General features: G+C 41.8%; 4 protein-coding genes across 5 annotated transcripts in view; 1 reads left to right on the top strand and 3 right to left on the bottom strand.

Annotated features, from left to right (window-relative positions):
* lrrc75a (leucine rich repeat containing 75A) overlaps nucleotides 1–3804 on the bottom strand; it is a 21265-nt gene extending 17461 nt beyond the window's left edge. Inside the window, exons 1-2 of the mRNA XM_076282054.1 lie at nucleotides 3064–3804; nucleotides 2363–2821 (exon numbers count right to left, since the gene is read on the bottom strand). Coding sequence (XP_076138169.1) covers nucleotides 2363–2608 — 246 coding nt within the window. The 5' untranslated portion in view covers nucleotides 2609–2821; nucleotides 3064–3804. The remainder of the gene's footprint in view (nucleotides 1–2362; nucleotides 2822–3063) is intronic.
* A 650-nt stretch (nucleotides 3805–4454) lies between these two features.
* poldip2 (polymerase (DNA-directed), delta interacting protein 2) lies at nucleotides 4455–10192 on the bottom strand. 2 transcript variants are annotated; one of them, XM_076282056.1, is made up of 11 exons: nucleotides 9863–10192; nucleotides 8581–8656; nucleotides 7937–8034; nucleotides 7701–7800; nucleotides 7492–7567; nucleotides 6844–6951; nucleotides 6616–6752; nucleotides 6415–6441; nucleotides 6064–6189; nucleotides 5893–5972; nucleotides 4455–5275 (listed from the first exon to the last, which is right to left on the bottom strand). In XM_076282056.1, the coding sequence occupies exons 1-11, from the start codon at nucleotides 10042–10044 to the stop codon at nucleotides 5161–5163; spliced, it is 1125 nt and encodes a 374-aa protein (XP_076138171.1). In that variant the 5' UTR covers nucleotides 10045–10192; the 3' UTR covers nucleotides 4455–5160. The 2 variants fall into 2 exon arrangements, with proteins under 2 accessions (XP_076138171.1, XP_076138170.1); XM_076282055.1 differs by having other exon boundaries at nucleotides 8581–8662.
* Nucleotides 10193–10435: 243 nt separating this feature from the next.
* On the top strand, nucleotides 10436–12670 carry vma12 (vacuolar ATPase assembly factor VMA12). The gene is made up of 7 exons (XM_076282058.1): nucleotides 10436–10667; nucleotides 10974–11181; nucleotides 11276–11349; nucleotides 11457–11546; nucleotides 11640–11682; nucleotides 11810–11922; nucleotides 12101–12670. The coding sequence occupies exons 2-7, from the start codon at nucleotides 11001–11003 to the stop codon at nucleotides 12194–12196; spliced, it is 597 nt and encodes a 198-aa protein (XP_076138173.1). The 5' UTR covers nucleotides 10436–10667; nucleotides 10974–11000; the 3' UTR covers nucleotides 12197–12670.
* An 898-nt stretch (nucleotides 12671–13568) lies between these two features.
* Nucleotides 13569–15330, bottom strand: sebox (SEBOX homeobox). Its single transcript, XM_076282060.1, has 2 exons — nucleotides 14635–15330; nucleotides 13569–14538 (listed from the first exon to the last, which is right to left on the bottom strand). The coding sequence occupies exons 1-2, from the start codon at nucleotides 14707–14709 to the stop codon at nucleotides 13933–13935; spliced, it is 681 nt and encodes a 226-aa protein (XP_076138175.1). The 5' UTR covers nucleotides 14710–15330; the 3' UTR covers nucleotides 13569–13932.
* Between the last annotated feature and the right edge of the window lie 67 nt (nucleotides 15331–15397).

A 15397-nucleotide genomic window follows, 5' to 3' on the forward strand; every position in this document is an offset into this window, starting at 1 on the left:
ATTTGATACATGCTTAACAGCTGGGTTTATATCTGTGGAGGTGCATCACAACAGCAAATCCTACAGCGTCATACAATAACCCTCCACGAATAATTATTTTGCAGTCTCCCACAGTCTGACATCTGCAAAGCAACAGGTGTGCTAAAGCTGCTGCTAGTTATCAGTAGGACTGTTGCCAGGTGAGCTAGAGGCTCCGACTCTAGAGAAGAAGGAGCTGAAAGGTGAGGGGGTGGGACCAAGATATATGGGAGGAATTGATTCGAGAACTTCTCAGATAAAAGAAAATACATGCATTTTTAATATGCCTTGATATCAAATATACATGGATGTGTAACACACTACGGTTCTGAATGGTGGCCCTATGAATCGAGGGCTGTGTTGCGAGATACAAGAGGGTTACACACACAAAGTGGGTGCCCAATGCTGACCGCACTGACCACGCTGACCGCCTCAGTGCCACATCAAAGCTGTGGAATAAGGGCCACGCTTATACTGATGAGAAGTGAAAAGCCTGCTGCACCTTAATTAATCAATTCCCATTTAATCAAAGACCATCCTTTTTTTCAGTGGTCTCTGGGCAACAACATGCACCTGGCTACCAGTGGACAAAGGATGTGTTAATCTCTCTCTCATACTCTCTCTCTCTCTCCTCTTTACTGCCTTCATTCAGAAAATCCAGTGACTGTCTGATTGGAATCACCATATGCATGATCATACCATCTGCTTTTAAAACCATTCATATGCAGTGAAGGCCCAGCTGCCGGTCCTTCTTTCTCCAAATAGTGGCAGCTGACTCCTGAAAGGATCCAACCCTGATCTTGGAACATTCCTAACTGTTCTGATGCCACAATAATACTGTATCTCCTAATACACTGCAGCAGTTTCTTAGCACTCAAAGGGATTACAGATTTGCATCGGCTATCTTCTCTTGACTGGACCTCTGATCCCTGGTCCTAATGGGCAGGAATATCCACGGGGAAAATCCCTTAGAGGACAAGAGAGACTATCCCTACAAATACCCAGTAAATCTTTGCCGGAGAGTCATTTGTATCGGAAAATGATACTGAAGTGCAATGATCACAGGAACAAGCAGTGGCGGACTGAAAAACATCAAGTCATGCGAGCACCAGGACAGCCTGAAGCCTAAACTCAACCGACCCTGCAAGATCCCTGGTCTGAATGACTAAAGCCATACTCATTTATAGCTCAGCGTTGCTCTGGGACTTAGCCAACAATACTGACCCACTTAAACACGCTCCCACACAATATGCACGTCTTCCACCACAATCTGAGCGCATTCCTGGAAGATGTCGCTGTGAATGCAACTTGGAACCTCTTCCTTTGCCTCGCCATTGACAGCAGTCTCTCTCTCTTTCAGTGGTGCCTCCCTCCACCTGTTTGCAGGCACCCTGTCTCTCTGCTCTCCGGCCGTCTCTGCCTGCTCCATCACTCACTCATGGCATCACGGACTGCTGACAAGTAATAAATCGCACAGCTCCTCTAACTGCATCAACAGCACAGGCCTCTGGGCATCTGTGCCAGCCGTGCAGAGAAGCAGAGGATGGAGCACACACACACAGACACACACACACACACACACACACACACACACACACACACCATTCTGGGTTAAAGATGCAGCAATCAGACATGGGAACTCTCTGCCAGTCTATTAAGTCACTGAGATGACCTAATGGCAGTTTATCCCTCACCGTTTAGCCCCAATCCATGAGAACGAGGAGGCATTTTAAACGTGACTGGCCATTCAGTGGGGCGGCCCACTCTGAGAGGCTTCCTATTCTTTGACCTCTGCATCAGTGTTCCTCATACTTGCCCTCTAGTCCCTTTGTAACAGAGGCCCACAATGTCACTGGCAGTGAGGGTCTGATCACATTACAGGAGAGAGCGGACCAGCCTCTGGGGAGGGAGAATTGCACCTCTGTATCAGCATTTTTTAGCGGCCAAGGTGGAGTTCAGTGAGGCATCTTATCAGCAAGTTAGCAACAATCACTGTGCTTTAAACATGCCATGTCTGGGGATTTGATTCTTAAATGGTAAAGGAAAACAATATGGTGTCACTTACAAAGCTAGTGTGCAAAACAAAAGAGAGCAAGTGAGAAAGATGCTCTTTTTCTCACCAGACTCTTATGATAAATCATTGTTGATGCATACTTTGAAAGTGTGCACGCAATCTTTTAGAAATCCGCGAGGCAGCACAAATATTTCCACTGAAAGACTAAAAGACTAAGTGACAGCTCCAAAGGGATCACAATGAGACAAAAGGTTGACGGATGCTGAGCAGGAGGGGTTTCAGACAGATACACAGGGAGAGAAGGCTATGGATTGGTTTGCACCACCATACCTGTCGGAGTGTCTTCAGCATCTCTGTTGCCTCGTCTTGTTTTCCTTGCTTTGCCATCATCATCATCTCCTGAATCATCCCGATACGTCGCTGGTAAGGAGGAGGGGTCCCGCTTCGGCTGAGTCGGTCCCCTGACCTTAACATGAACGAGGCAAATAAATCGTTTCGCTCCTTTGTCGGTGTCCGTTTCCAACCGTGATGAGGGCTTGGGCCAGCCTCAGCCCCCTTTGTCTGTTTTGCTCCCATACTTGTGTTAGTGTACACTGCAAGCTCTTCCAAGACTCATGCTAACTTGTCATTACTAACGGTAACGCCCATTTATGAATTTATCATATTATAATTTAGTCTGAAAGTCATTCACATTTGCCGACAGCCAGAAAGGGTTAGAGTCAGGAAAGAAACTCCAGAGTTGAACTTGATGAATGAGGCATCACTCCTGACTGCTACATGTAGCGATGTCTGTAAAGAAGATAAACACAAACCTCTAGGACATTTTTTCCAAACCTGAGTAGCCTATACACCTACAGGCATCACATCGCAGGCTTCACAGGCTTCACAGGCTTCACATCGCAAAAAGGTCTTGCGTCAATAGACGGGGAAAAATTGGGCATACGCCCATACCCACCCCGAATCTTTGTAAGATGGAAGTTTTAGTAAGTTTCTTTTTTCCAATCAAATTAATAACGTCATTGACTACATACCTTGAAGAGACAGCTCATACCGACAATAAAACCAATATACCATACAGGTATATCTTTAAAAGAAGATCAACTAATGTTGTAGGCTACGTCACGTTGTCGAAGATGCGATTTAACTTCAGTTGCACAGGCAACGAGGGAACACCTCCGACGAAGATGCCTGCAGCCTGGCCGCAGACGAAAGGGGAAACAAAACAATCACATCACTTCAGCAGATATGTGGAAACTCTGGCTGCGCAATTAAAATACCAACTTCCCTGCATGACATGGAGTCCCACATTCTAAAAAAGCGCGGGTCTCCTTGTGATGAAATTAATTGCAACAACAACAAAAAAAACTGAACTCCCCGTTCTGAGCCTGTTATTTCTTTTATGAGGTGTTCCTTGTGAAACCAAAACCGCACGTTTTGTCTCTGCGGCAGATAGGCTAGAGGAAATGGAGGTAACAGGGAAATGAGGTCTGCCAATGTTTACACCGTCCCTATCGGTTTACACTTGCCATTCTGTACTCAGGCTTTATCCAATCATCCGCAGAGACTTCGATTGTTTATCAGTCCTGCGGCTCACTCCAACATTAATGGATGTAATCCTTGGCGTTTCGTCTCTCCTTCAAGCAGCGAATCCGCAGTCACCCATGCTAGGCTTCTGTACCCAGGGTAATGATCTCATTAGGGTATCCTTGTGCACCACTTGAAAGACTGGAAAAGATTCGAGACTGCGCTGTAGGTGTTCCTCGATGAAAGTGAATTTTATAGGAAACGCTGAACCAAAACGATGCGTAAAGAGCACGAGCGTGTGCGCTTTTCTGCGCACAGCCATGGGAGGGGTTGGACCAACCGCAACATCTTTAGGTCCTCAGTTAAGATGTCCGGACAGACTGTTCTGTCTGTCGTCCCGTTTGTTGACACAAGTGGACATTCTGATTATAGAATAAAATAAAGCTAGAAAGGCGAATGTCAATGACAGGGCCTAAAGGCAAATATTTGCGTAAGTATTTGGCAAAAATTAAGAGAAAATACACAGACCAATCGAGCACTTTAAAGCTACATGTTCAATTAGATTAACACAACTTCTCAAAGAACATACTTAAAAAGTCATAACGGCAACATCAATAAACCTGCCAGAGATCAGAGTCATCAGTTCGGTATTTGTAATGATTTTGTATTGAATCACTTGCCTGTCTTGTTTACCGTCTCGGCATCACACTGACATCTAGCGCTTGAAATGAGGAAATCTATTCCACAGCTCCACTGATTCAATGTGTGAAAAAGCTACTGTAGATATTCTCTTTACGACATCAATGCATCGAATGCATGTTGACTCGACCTAGAGTCGCTGGGTGTCGTGTTTTAGATGACATAAACTGGTTCAGACATACTAAAAAAACGTTTCCACTATTTTCAAAATGCATGTTTTATTTTTTGCCTTTACAACCTTATTTACAGTACATAGAGGAATATTCAGGTGTTCATTTATTCAAATTAAGTTCCAATTAAAAAAAAAAAAGAAAACAAAGATTCCTTGCAAAGTGGCAAGAAAGTCTTCCAGGAAGCAACTACACTGGAGGACATGGTAAGTCACATCCATCACTGTGCAGCTTTCACTCACTCCGAAACCAGTCTGTCGGTTATGCATTCTACATTCTGTGGGTAAAAGACCTCCAAAACATAACCGCTCAGAACATTTCACAAAAAACTGGGATCAGTCTGCTTTCCTGACAGGTATAAATAAAAACTGAAGGAACCACCCAGAATTCTGGCTTTTAATTCACAAAATTGTTCATCTTTCAACCCTCTTCTAGCTCATCCTGACCATCAGGACAGCTAAATGTCACATTAGCTGGAACCTCAGCGGCCGCACAAACTTCCCCACTTTGTTCTTTTTGAAAGCATCAATGTGTGATAAGCCATGGCTAACAGTGCTAAGGGCTAAGAGTTATATCACCATTGAAATCTTGAAACAAATCAGATTACTTAAAGATCAAGGGCAAGCGTTGCGACATCTGATAGCACTGAAGCCTCACCGGAGCAACAGATAAAGGAGAGGTGTTTGCAGGACTACTGTTGGCTGCAGGTGTGGTGCTGTGTGTGCAGGGACTGGGTCAGAAAGAGTAGCCAGCAGGGGGCGCCTTGTCGTCCTTGTTGCTCTCCAGAGAGAAGGGTGGAATGCGCACGTCAAAGTGGGAGCCATCGGTCCTCTCGATGCGGAATGTCCCCCTGTGCACAACACAGCAAAAACCAGGCACTTAGCTAATACTCATTTCATACCCTTTCCACATTATGTCACTGCGCATCAAGGTCCTAAGTGATTTGTGATCTGTTAATGGTCAGGTGGTTGGTAATTGTTTTGCCAGAGTCATTGCGGCTTGCCTGGGCTTTTATGATCCAATGGGAGCAAACCAAAAGAAGTCCCAAAACGTTAAAGACCCACCCACATGATGCCATTCTAAACACATGCAGACATTCAAAGTATGCACCCTAAACAATGAGCTAAAACAAATATATTCTCCACAATGGTGAACACTATTTCATGAAAGCTAGAGAAAAAAAATTGCTCACATACCACATAATTTCAGTACAACATCACATTGTCAGTCAAGGTTGACACAACACATAAGCTTACTTTTCATGTTTGGCATATCAAAAAACATTCAAAGGGGTTTGTCCATTTTATTACTTAATTGCTCATTCTACTGTTCAGTCCCTGGCCACAGCTCTTTGACAATTCAACAGTGAAAATTCCAAAACTTCTCCTTTAAATCTCCTATGAAAAAAAAAAAAACAGGCCATTTGAAAACAAACAATCTGGGCATGACCCCTCCGTCATTACTCACCACATGTGTCCGCTTGGTGCTTGCAGAGAAACGTGACTGCTATACTGAAAGGCTGGCTGCTCTTTTGACAGCACGGGCTCCTGTGAGGGGAACAGCATAAACACCCCAGTCAGCCTACAGGGCCACACGTGCTTCTCGAGACGCTTCGAGGCGCTTCACATGTCTACTCACCCTGCCAACAACTCCTCGTCCCCTGACTGTTTCCAAGGTTCCTGAGAGACTAAAAATCCTCCAGTGTCTCTCTCTCAGCTGAACCACTTCATCGCCCATGTTCTCCAGACGGATACAATATCTCCACTGGGTCACACACACAGACGCACATGGCCACTTTATTACAATGCCACCGGTACACGCTGTACTATCAGGAATGATAAGGCCTGCAGAGCCACAACATGTACTTAACATTGTGTCAAGGAGATTTGTAATTGCCATTTTATTACAAGTATTAACTACTAAAAATATTCAGCACAAGCGGATTTAAACAGAAGAGATACAAATAATTGGTAGTAATATATTACTTACCCAATACACATGTGAATTTTGAGCTTCCTGTGATGAGAGGAAATGAGAAACTGAGACAAACTTAGCCTTACAAACACACACACTCATAAACTGTAGAACAGAGATGTAGCTTATGTTGTTGTTGTGGTTGCTGTGTCTGTTAAGCATATCTGCCCACGTATAAACTCATCATTCAACTCCCTTTGCTGCAGCTTTCCTTACCCTCATGCCCATGTAGAAAGGAATGACAGTGACGCGGATGTTCTCTGTGGTCTCCCGGTGGACGTCCGACAGCTCCAGCCAGGGATGGTTCTTCTCTTGCCACGCCTGCAGGGTGTCTCTCGCACTGAAAGGGGGATCTGGGTGAGACATGAAAAAAGACAACACCATCAGAATCAATCTGTTACAGTATGAGTTTTACCAATGTTAGAGAGATAAGTAGGTTATTACTTTTGGCTGGGTTGTACATGAGAAAACGCTCAAATAGTTCGTGCTGAATGGGGATCTGTTCTGTGGAGTTGTAGGGTAGGATGTCTTCATGACTAACATAGTCCAGACCTGAAAATTCCCAAAAAGAGAATATCACACAAAGATCTGGCATCCGACAGGATCTTAACTCCATGATAACTGAGAAAGAAAATTGACTGGTGCCAACAGTATTACCAGAAGACCGAAATTACTGCCACAAGTCTACAAAACAGGCTAATCTTATCTGGGTAATTCAGGTTTTTAAATAAGGCCGTACGGCTGTTTACAGATACCACACCGCAGTATTGCACATGTCTGTTCTTGCTATTGCCAGTGAACTTCATTCTCCATTGTGTCTTATGTTTTGTGTTAGAACGTTCACTTATTCACTTTTGTCCCCTTTTATCCACTTTCCCTTAACACTTTAACATTGACCCTTATCAAGAAACAGCCACAAGAGCAGTGCATCAGTGAATCTCCTCTTTGGGACATGCTTACATGCCTAACTGGTTAGTTACAGGAATGATTAGCAGAGCCCTTGACCTGTGGGTATAGTCATCAGTGATCAGGGCCAGAAATAGGTGCAGGCTTTGTTACATCACAACAAGCAGCTGTCCTGCTCCACCTCACCTGGAATGGCGTACAGGGCCCTGCTGTCATCATGATTGGCCAGGAACGTCACCGCTTCCGTCTGAGACCGCTGAGACTGTCAGAACCAGTCAAAATGAGTAATTCAGCACATCAACTACTCTTTCAAATGTGTCCTTTTGTGACAATACAAACTGAGCTTCAGTAAGAATTGTGAAGGCAACAAGATAAGAGAGTGCAGAGTAACTCACTATGTGAGGGCAGTCCCGGGTGTCAATCAAGACCTGGTAGTATGTGTGTGTTTTGCCCTTCACCTCTTTAGACCCGTCTGATCCAGGGGGGTCTTGCTTGCTGGGGAAAAAAAAGCCTATCAATATTTCTGAGGTAAAGTGAATACATCAAGAAAATAACTACAGTAACTTTTAATACTTAATTAACCAATTATATTCAATCAGCATGGAAATGTAGAGTTCACAATCAAAGCTACCTTTCAGAAGTGGGAGGGGTGACATCACGGTCATAAAGACGTGCATGCCAGGGAAATAACACTATCCCTCTGTAGCCAAACACACTGTGGAGGAAAAGCTGTGGACACGATATAACAGTCACACCTTGAAAACAGAACATAAACATGTACACACAACAATGTTTATGTTGCTCATATCTAACATTTTATTACTATTATTTCAAGTCAACACCGATTGAACTTAAAAGCTGTCTAAACTTGGCAAGACAATTAGAAGTATGTGATGTATGTTACAACTAAAAACTCTAAATGCATTAACATTAACAAGCTGGTGGTGGTCATAAGCTAGTAGTTCAGTTGCAGACACTGACTACTTAACATTAACTAGCAAAGGCAAATCACTTCACCACAACTTAAACAAGTTAATAAAGTTAATCTTCAAAGGCAATTCCAAATGTCCTTTATAGTGCATCCTCATCACAGAATAATCTCTACTGAGAGCATTCATTGCCCCTCCTAGTCACCATTCTAAACTAGCATTATATGAGAGAGCTCATAACAATGGAATGCAGAAGAGGATCATGTTGTTATTCCTCTGGCTCTTCTTCTAATGGATTGTTGCTGTGGTCAAGGCTTTGATCAGTCCAACTAAAATCACCCCTCACCTGGCCAGTCTCATATTTGCCATGATGCTTCGGGGCCTCAAACACTCCCACAGCTTCCAGAACTTTCCCTTCAGGCCTGTTTCTGCCAAATATGTTACAGTGCATAAGAAACACACAAAACAGGCAAAGGCAAATATCTGCAGTAAAAACATACAACACCAATGACACCACAGACAGGTAGAGAAATCAATCATGGATAAATGTTGGTGCAGGCAGGCAGATGACAGTGTGGACAGGCAGATGCCTGACATTACCCTGTTAATGATTACAAACATAGTGGCTAAATATGGCAATACATCAAACTGAATTCCTTCTTGAATAACAAGTCAAAACACAATGATAGACAAACAAGTGCAATGCTTCCATGTGGTACACATACAATACAGACACTACAACAAAGATTGTTGAGGTTCTGGGAATAAAATGGCACAAAATTATATAAAAGGCTGGTTATGTAAAACAGATCCGGAAACATTGGCCTACGCTGAGCATGGGGTGAGCCAGCTGCCAAAAACCACCCCTCCCCTCCTCCTGCAGGGAGATACACCACTGGCATGTGAGGCCAAAGAAATAGCACCCATTACTGGCACTAGATCTGGAAGCTATGTTATGTCACAGGCAGCATGAGCCTCGGAGAGATGAGCACCCATATCACTATGGCTTAATATTGAGCAACATTAAGGCAGAGACCCAAGTACTTTGGGTAGGAGACAGACAACTACTTTAAGCAAAGCAATTTAATCTGTTGGATTTGAAACCATCGTGCATCTCTGTTAGTGTGACAGTATGATGAAATCACGACTTACAACACAGGGAACATTCCATTGCCCAATACCAACAAGAAGGCCACAGTATGGAACAATTTAATAACTTTAACTCTGCGTTACATCAACTGTCATGCAATGGTTGATGTCAGTCACTGAATTCACTTCCTTCACAAGTAGTCTTTTTCGCATACAATTCCATTACTGTCAAGATAGTGTTACTGACACTGCAAAAAGAACATACAGCACAACGTTAGCTGGCTAGCTCGGGTTATTATAAGGAATTCAAACTCTGGACGGCAACATAAGTTATTAACTTTAACCATGGTTACCCATCTGCCACCGACTTAAGTGCCTAAATGCAGCAATATATAACCTCAAATCCATACAATATTAGTTTATATATGCAGTGTACGATTTGTGGAACAGAGATGCAGTAACATTAACTAGCCGACTAACGTTAACGCTATTTCTACAACTCGCATGGCAGGACATGGACGTCGTTAACCAACTCTTACCGTGACGACATGAACCTCGTCTGCTGGAAGTTGAACAAGCCACAGGACGAACATTGCAAGCGGAGTCTATTTAGTTCAAGTCCAGTGTTATATTCAATCACACTTAGTATTCTGAGTGCACGTTTTCTATTACATTTACTAACAGTTGACAACAAACCGCGCCGAATGGCACACGCAGCCATCTTTCCTCAGGATAGTTGTACACGCAGACTCACATGAACGTCAGTTAAGTGCGATGAAAATTAACTCTTGTAAAAAAAAAAACTCTACTGTGCATCAGTTGGGATTTTATAAAAATTACCATGCTAGTTAGTTCATGATGCGCAACAAGCTCGCAGGGTAACGTTAAAACTCATTCAAATGTTATTGTATCGCTGAGAAAAATATTAATATTTTTCAAACGTAAAATATGGTCATGCTCAACTAAATTGGTTTACATATTTGGAAATATTACGCATGTGTAAATACGTATAAATTAAAAATACCTTCGAAATCGTGTTTTTGAAAAACGGAAGTAGTCTTACGTCACACATCACAAGGTAAACATATCACCAGCTAGCAAGTTAGCTTACTCGTCGTCGAATCGAGAAGTGTCTACTGGCTTGCGCTGTCATGATCATCACTTATGGACATTAGTTGTTACAGAATTTGACTTATTGAGAATTTGAGAATAATAACTGTTGACAAGTGTCACATCTCTGTTTTGCGGATAATCTGTGTCGATATTGTCCCAGTCAAACGGCAAGCTAACTTTGAAGTGGCAATTAAAGCTAGAAGCTAAGTCAGCTGCTAATATTAATTCAAGGTGAGTAAGTTAGTGGATCAAACATTTTATGTACAACCAGAGAGCTTAATGACTGTGGGAAGTTTTTACCTACCGTTTACCTTTGCTGCTTCATGATTCGTTTGCCGTTAACTTACGTTGACCTAATGCATGGAACATAATGTTAACGTTAGCTGTGGATGAAGCTTTTTTTGCCAGTTTAGTTTGATTTGTTAACCTGTCCTGTGAAACTGTGGTAAGCAGAATCGAGTCTAGAAGCAACTACATAATTATCTATGACATTTAAGTATTTTGTCAATTTCATTCATTGCTATTTTACCATTACAGTCTGGTGTAACTCAGACTCAACAGAGAATGGCGTCATCTTTCGTTGTTGGAGACAAATTCAGGGAGAAGGTGAAAGAACTGTTGGATACAGAGTCTCCAGTTCCCGCAGACTTGCTCGAAGAATTGGAGCCCATACTTGATGGAGAGGGGGAGTCTAGTATACGTTTTAAAACCGTGAGGAAACTCAACACCTACCTTCAAAAAAATGGTGAGGTGCAAACACAATATTGTTGCATGGTCAGATGTTAACAAGGCCTAACCCATAGTTTCCCCATGATATTTATGCTGTTGTCTTATCAAAGGGCACCCATCCTACCTTCACGAACTACTGGAAGACAGCATGCTATTCTTACCAGAGTACAAAAAGCCTCCACGGGTAAGTAAAACGGTGTCAAGCTTCTACAGTAAAACCTGATACTGTCAAGCACAAATTTGGTGTCAGGAGCAACAAACATGCTAAATTAAGCCCTTATTCCCCTACAGAATCCTGAGTTGGTGGCTCGTCTGGAGAAGATAAAAGCAAAGCTTGCTAATGAAGAATACAATCGGATGACAAGAAATGTGAACACTCAAGTAAATGGCAGTCATTTTGTCAAGATCATCCTCTCAAAGTTATGTGTGAGTAATTCAGGATTGTTTGATTGTGTGTGCTTCTTTGTCATTTAGGAAATTAGCCGTCATGGAACATTAGCAGACTTTGGGAAGCAAGGTTGGTGTGCCCTGAAGGTTTTTAATGAACATTTCATTAAAAGTTCCTGTACATGTTATTTGAATGTGCAAGAGAAGTAGGGCTGCCACTGATCTGTGATCTTTGCTTCCCCACACTCCATTTTTAGTGCGGTCGGCAAAAACAGCAGTTCTGACTGTCTTCAACTTCCTGGTTACGGTGGTTGCAGCATTCGCCTGCGCTTACATCGGCAGCCAGTACATCTTCACAGAAACAACAGCTGTAAGAATCCCTTTATTCAATTGTTTCTTATTCCCTTTCTAAATTTTGAATATCTGATCAGATAGACCTGATATTCCAGTAGGCTTATTTGTTTACTGTTACAATGTGTGGCTATCTGTATTCCGAAAATGATTTCTGAATCAATAGTAAGGTGTCCTGTTCAAACTTTTATCCACAGCGTGTGATTTCAGCAGTGATCGTAGCCTCTGTTGTGGGTCTGGCAGAGCTGTATGTTCTAGTACGGACGATGGAGGGAGATTTGGGAGAGCCATGATATCCCTCAACCGTACTACAGTCTAGGACGTTTCATTCCAACAGGAACATTTGCCTCTTTATGGAACCTTAAAAGCATCTGCTGTTTGATGCTTTGATGTTTCAAACTGAACATTAAGAATGAGGAAACTGTTATAGCAACAAATTAACTACTTGGACCAAATTGTAAATGAGTCTTTGTTTATCTTATTTATTTTATTGCCTTGTTGTTTGATGTTTTTTTCCCCATTTACTGTTTTTTTGAAGATTGTTATTTAAGATTTTGCAACCTTTTATCAATTAATGATAAATCAAATTAATTTATCAATAACATTTTGCTTACTGTCTATTGAACTACAATCTTGATTATTTATATCCATAACCTCTTGAAATCCGTTGTCCGTAATACATGCAAAAGGTATATTCACTGATATGCACAAGGAATGCACAAAATGTGTGATCATCTTTCAAAAATAAATGTAAATGTGTCTAAGAATTTATGTGTTAAATGAAGTGGTCTTTTGCTATTTTAGTGTCATGTTGATAAAGTATGGTTTGATTATTATTGCAATTCTGTGAATTAGCTTTCCAGCACTGTGAAGATCACTTAAAAGAATTTGTTCCAAAAACATTGTACATTCCATTTGCTGTATTGAAGAAATGTACCCCAAAATGACTGCACTCCGTCGAGTGATGGTTCTGATGCATACAGTTTCATTTATGGCCTTTACATAATGGGGACCCATCCATTGACCACACAGGTAACAATCCTCTCTTACTTTGAAGCCCATTGAAATGCAGTATGTGTTTGTTTATTATTTGATACAGTATTTATATTGGGTGGGGTTTCTTCCTTTTTGACCATACCAGATGTGTCAGTAATTGTTGTGAGCTGCTGAATGGTGCTAATCTGGTTTGAAAGGTTTTACTTGCAGATGGATTTGGGTGACAAGCAGCAACAACATTCAACTAACAACATGTAGAGGGAAAATAGCTATCAAATGATTTTTCTGACAACAGGTGTCCCTTGCCATGATTTGTATTTAATACAACCCTTAAGTAGGGATCTGACATTGTGCCCCCACCTAATCTGAGTCATTTTAATCTTTTTTTATATATCAATAAATAACAAGTAGTTCTCTAATATCAGTGGTAGATTAAAAGATGTAACTACATCTGGGATGTAAAAAAAAAGTCTCTCAAAGAACTGAGATTTGACACCCGGATTAAGAATTGATTGAAAGATTATTTGGTTTTAGAGATGATTATGATATGCATGGATCACTGTCCAGCAGGCAGTGAGCCGTGAGACACTGGTCATACCTCTACTGTATTACAGCACAGGAGACCTTAAATCCGGCTTGAATTAAAGAGACGGTAAGCTGATAGTCCTTGAGCTTTGGATATTTTTAATTTATTTCTTATTTGTCTGACCATTGGCATTCATGGGAAAATATTTTTACTCTGAAAAATAATCATTTCGGTCATGCCAGATATCTGCAAAGACAAAAAGAATTATAATCCGGATATCATGGAAGAACTCTACCTCTAGCCTTTGGCATGACATGAATTAAGTGAGACAAAAAAAATACATGCATGCAAACTCCTCTGACATATATGTGAGCATGTTTGAGAGCCTCACACCATGTAACACAAACATGCCGATGATTGGTTGGGATAGGATGAGATCTGGATACAACACAGGTGATGCACAAGTCTTTAACAAACTAAATGTATGTACAATGTCAGTAAAAGATACTAGAACTCCATAAAGTTAGTTACAACAGCTGCATTATAGATCAAGTCAGAGATGTATCCCATGGAGGTTTGGGTGCCCACAAGAAGATGTCCCTGTCCCTTGCTCTCATCCCAATATGCTTGCTGTGGATGTGGAGGAACAGTCTGGTCCTCTGGAATGTGAGCATATCTGACCTTTGACTTGGGCACAGAGTGTGCCTTGTGGTGCCAATATCCTGGGGTGATAGTGCAGGGCTGTGAGAATCCATTTGCACTTATCAAGGATGAATGGCTTTGGTTGCTGTTGCATCCGGAAACTCCAAAAGATTCCAGGTGCATGCTGTGATGGTCATTCTCCCAAGCCAGCATTTCTGGAAAGTTTGGTGCCCTGGTGTAAACCTCTTGGACCAAGGGAGTGCTGTGAAGTTTGACCCAGTCCGTGTGGTTTTGCTGTCCTCCAATATGACTTTGATGTGGTCTAGATATATCATGATTGTTTGAGGAACTAAAGGTGTTGCATAGAAAAGGAGAATCTGAGGTACAACTCACAGAGATACCACTGCTTTGTCCTCTCTTAGTTGGTTTGGTACTTTTAATGCTGCGGGCACGTCTGTTTTGGAACCACACCTACGACAGAGATCATTCGATCAGAATATGATAGTAGCCCAACGCTACATTTAATTCAGGAATAGGTAATAAAAGAAAAACAAATAGGTGGCAAACCTGTATCTTGCTTTCCGGTAAGCGCGTCAACGCGGCCAGTCTTTCTCGCAGAGTGATGTCGGGATACGGCGTCATAGCGAACGCTTTTTCCAACTCTGTAAGTTGAGCGCGACTGAAGATGGTCCTCTTTCTCTTCCTGTGACCCTCCGGAACGCTCCGCTCAAGTCCGGACGAAGAGTGTACGCTTCCATTCACCTCTGACGGACCATCAAAACTTTACTATGTTGTCTTTGCAGATTGGAGCCACTTATAAGTCACTTCAATTATTTGTTTAGTCTTAATGGCACTACAAGTAGACTTTCAATGGCAGACAATCAAAATGATAAAAATGTCCTGATAAAAATATTCTGAAGAAAGTGAATTAGACCTACCTTTGAAAATGTCCCGGTCTGCGAAAAGGTCATTAAAGTTCATATTTATATCTATCTCTTGAACTAATTCCTGAACAGTATAGGATATTTCCTGATAAACTCTTGTCACCAAGTTGATTGTGAATGATTTGTGCTCATCCTCTGCTAACCAGCTCTCTTATAGATATCATCATCCCCTCCCCCCACAAGTGCGCGCTGACATAGGTGGTTGTGGTAGTTTTGCGTGCGATTACACTAAAAATTGGATGAGAAGATTTAGGATTTGCACGTTTCTGTCATTCAGTATCATATAACAAGGAACTTGTGAAACATACTGTTATGGGTTTTAATATTTACAATTGAGGAATAATCTATATTTAGACTGGTACTTTTTTTTATCATGATGAATTCAT

The sequence above is a fragment of the Alosa pseudoharengus genome, unplaced genomic scaffold, assembly GCF_046254945.1.
Source record: "Alosa pseudoharengus isolate Yale_2024_CS ecotype anadromous, Long Island Sound unplaced genomic scaffold, YU_APseudo_1.1 YU_APseudo_1.1_scf_13, whole genome shotgun sequence".
NCBI lineage: Eukaryota > Metazoa > Chordata > Actinopteri > Clupeiformes > Clupeidae > Alosa > Alosa pseudoharengus.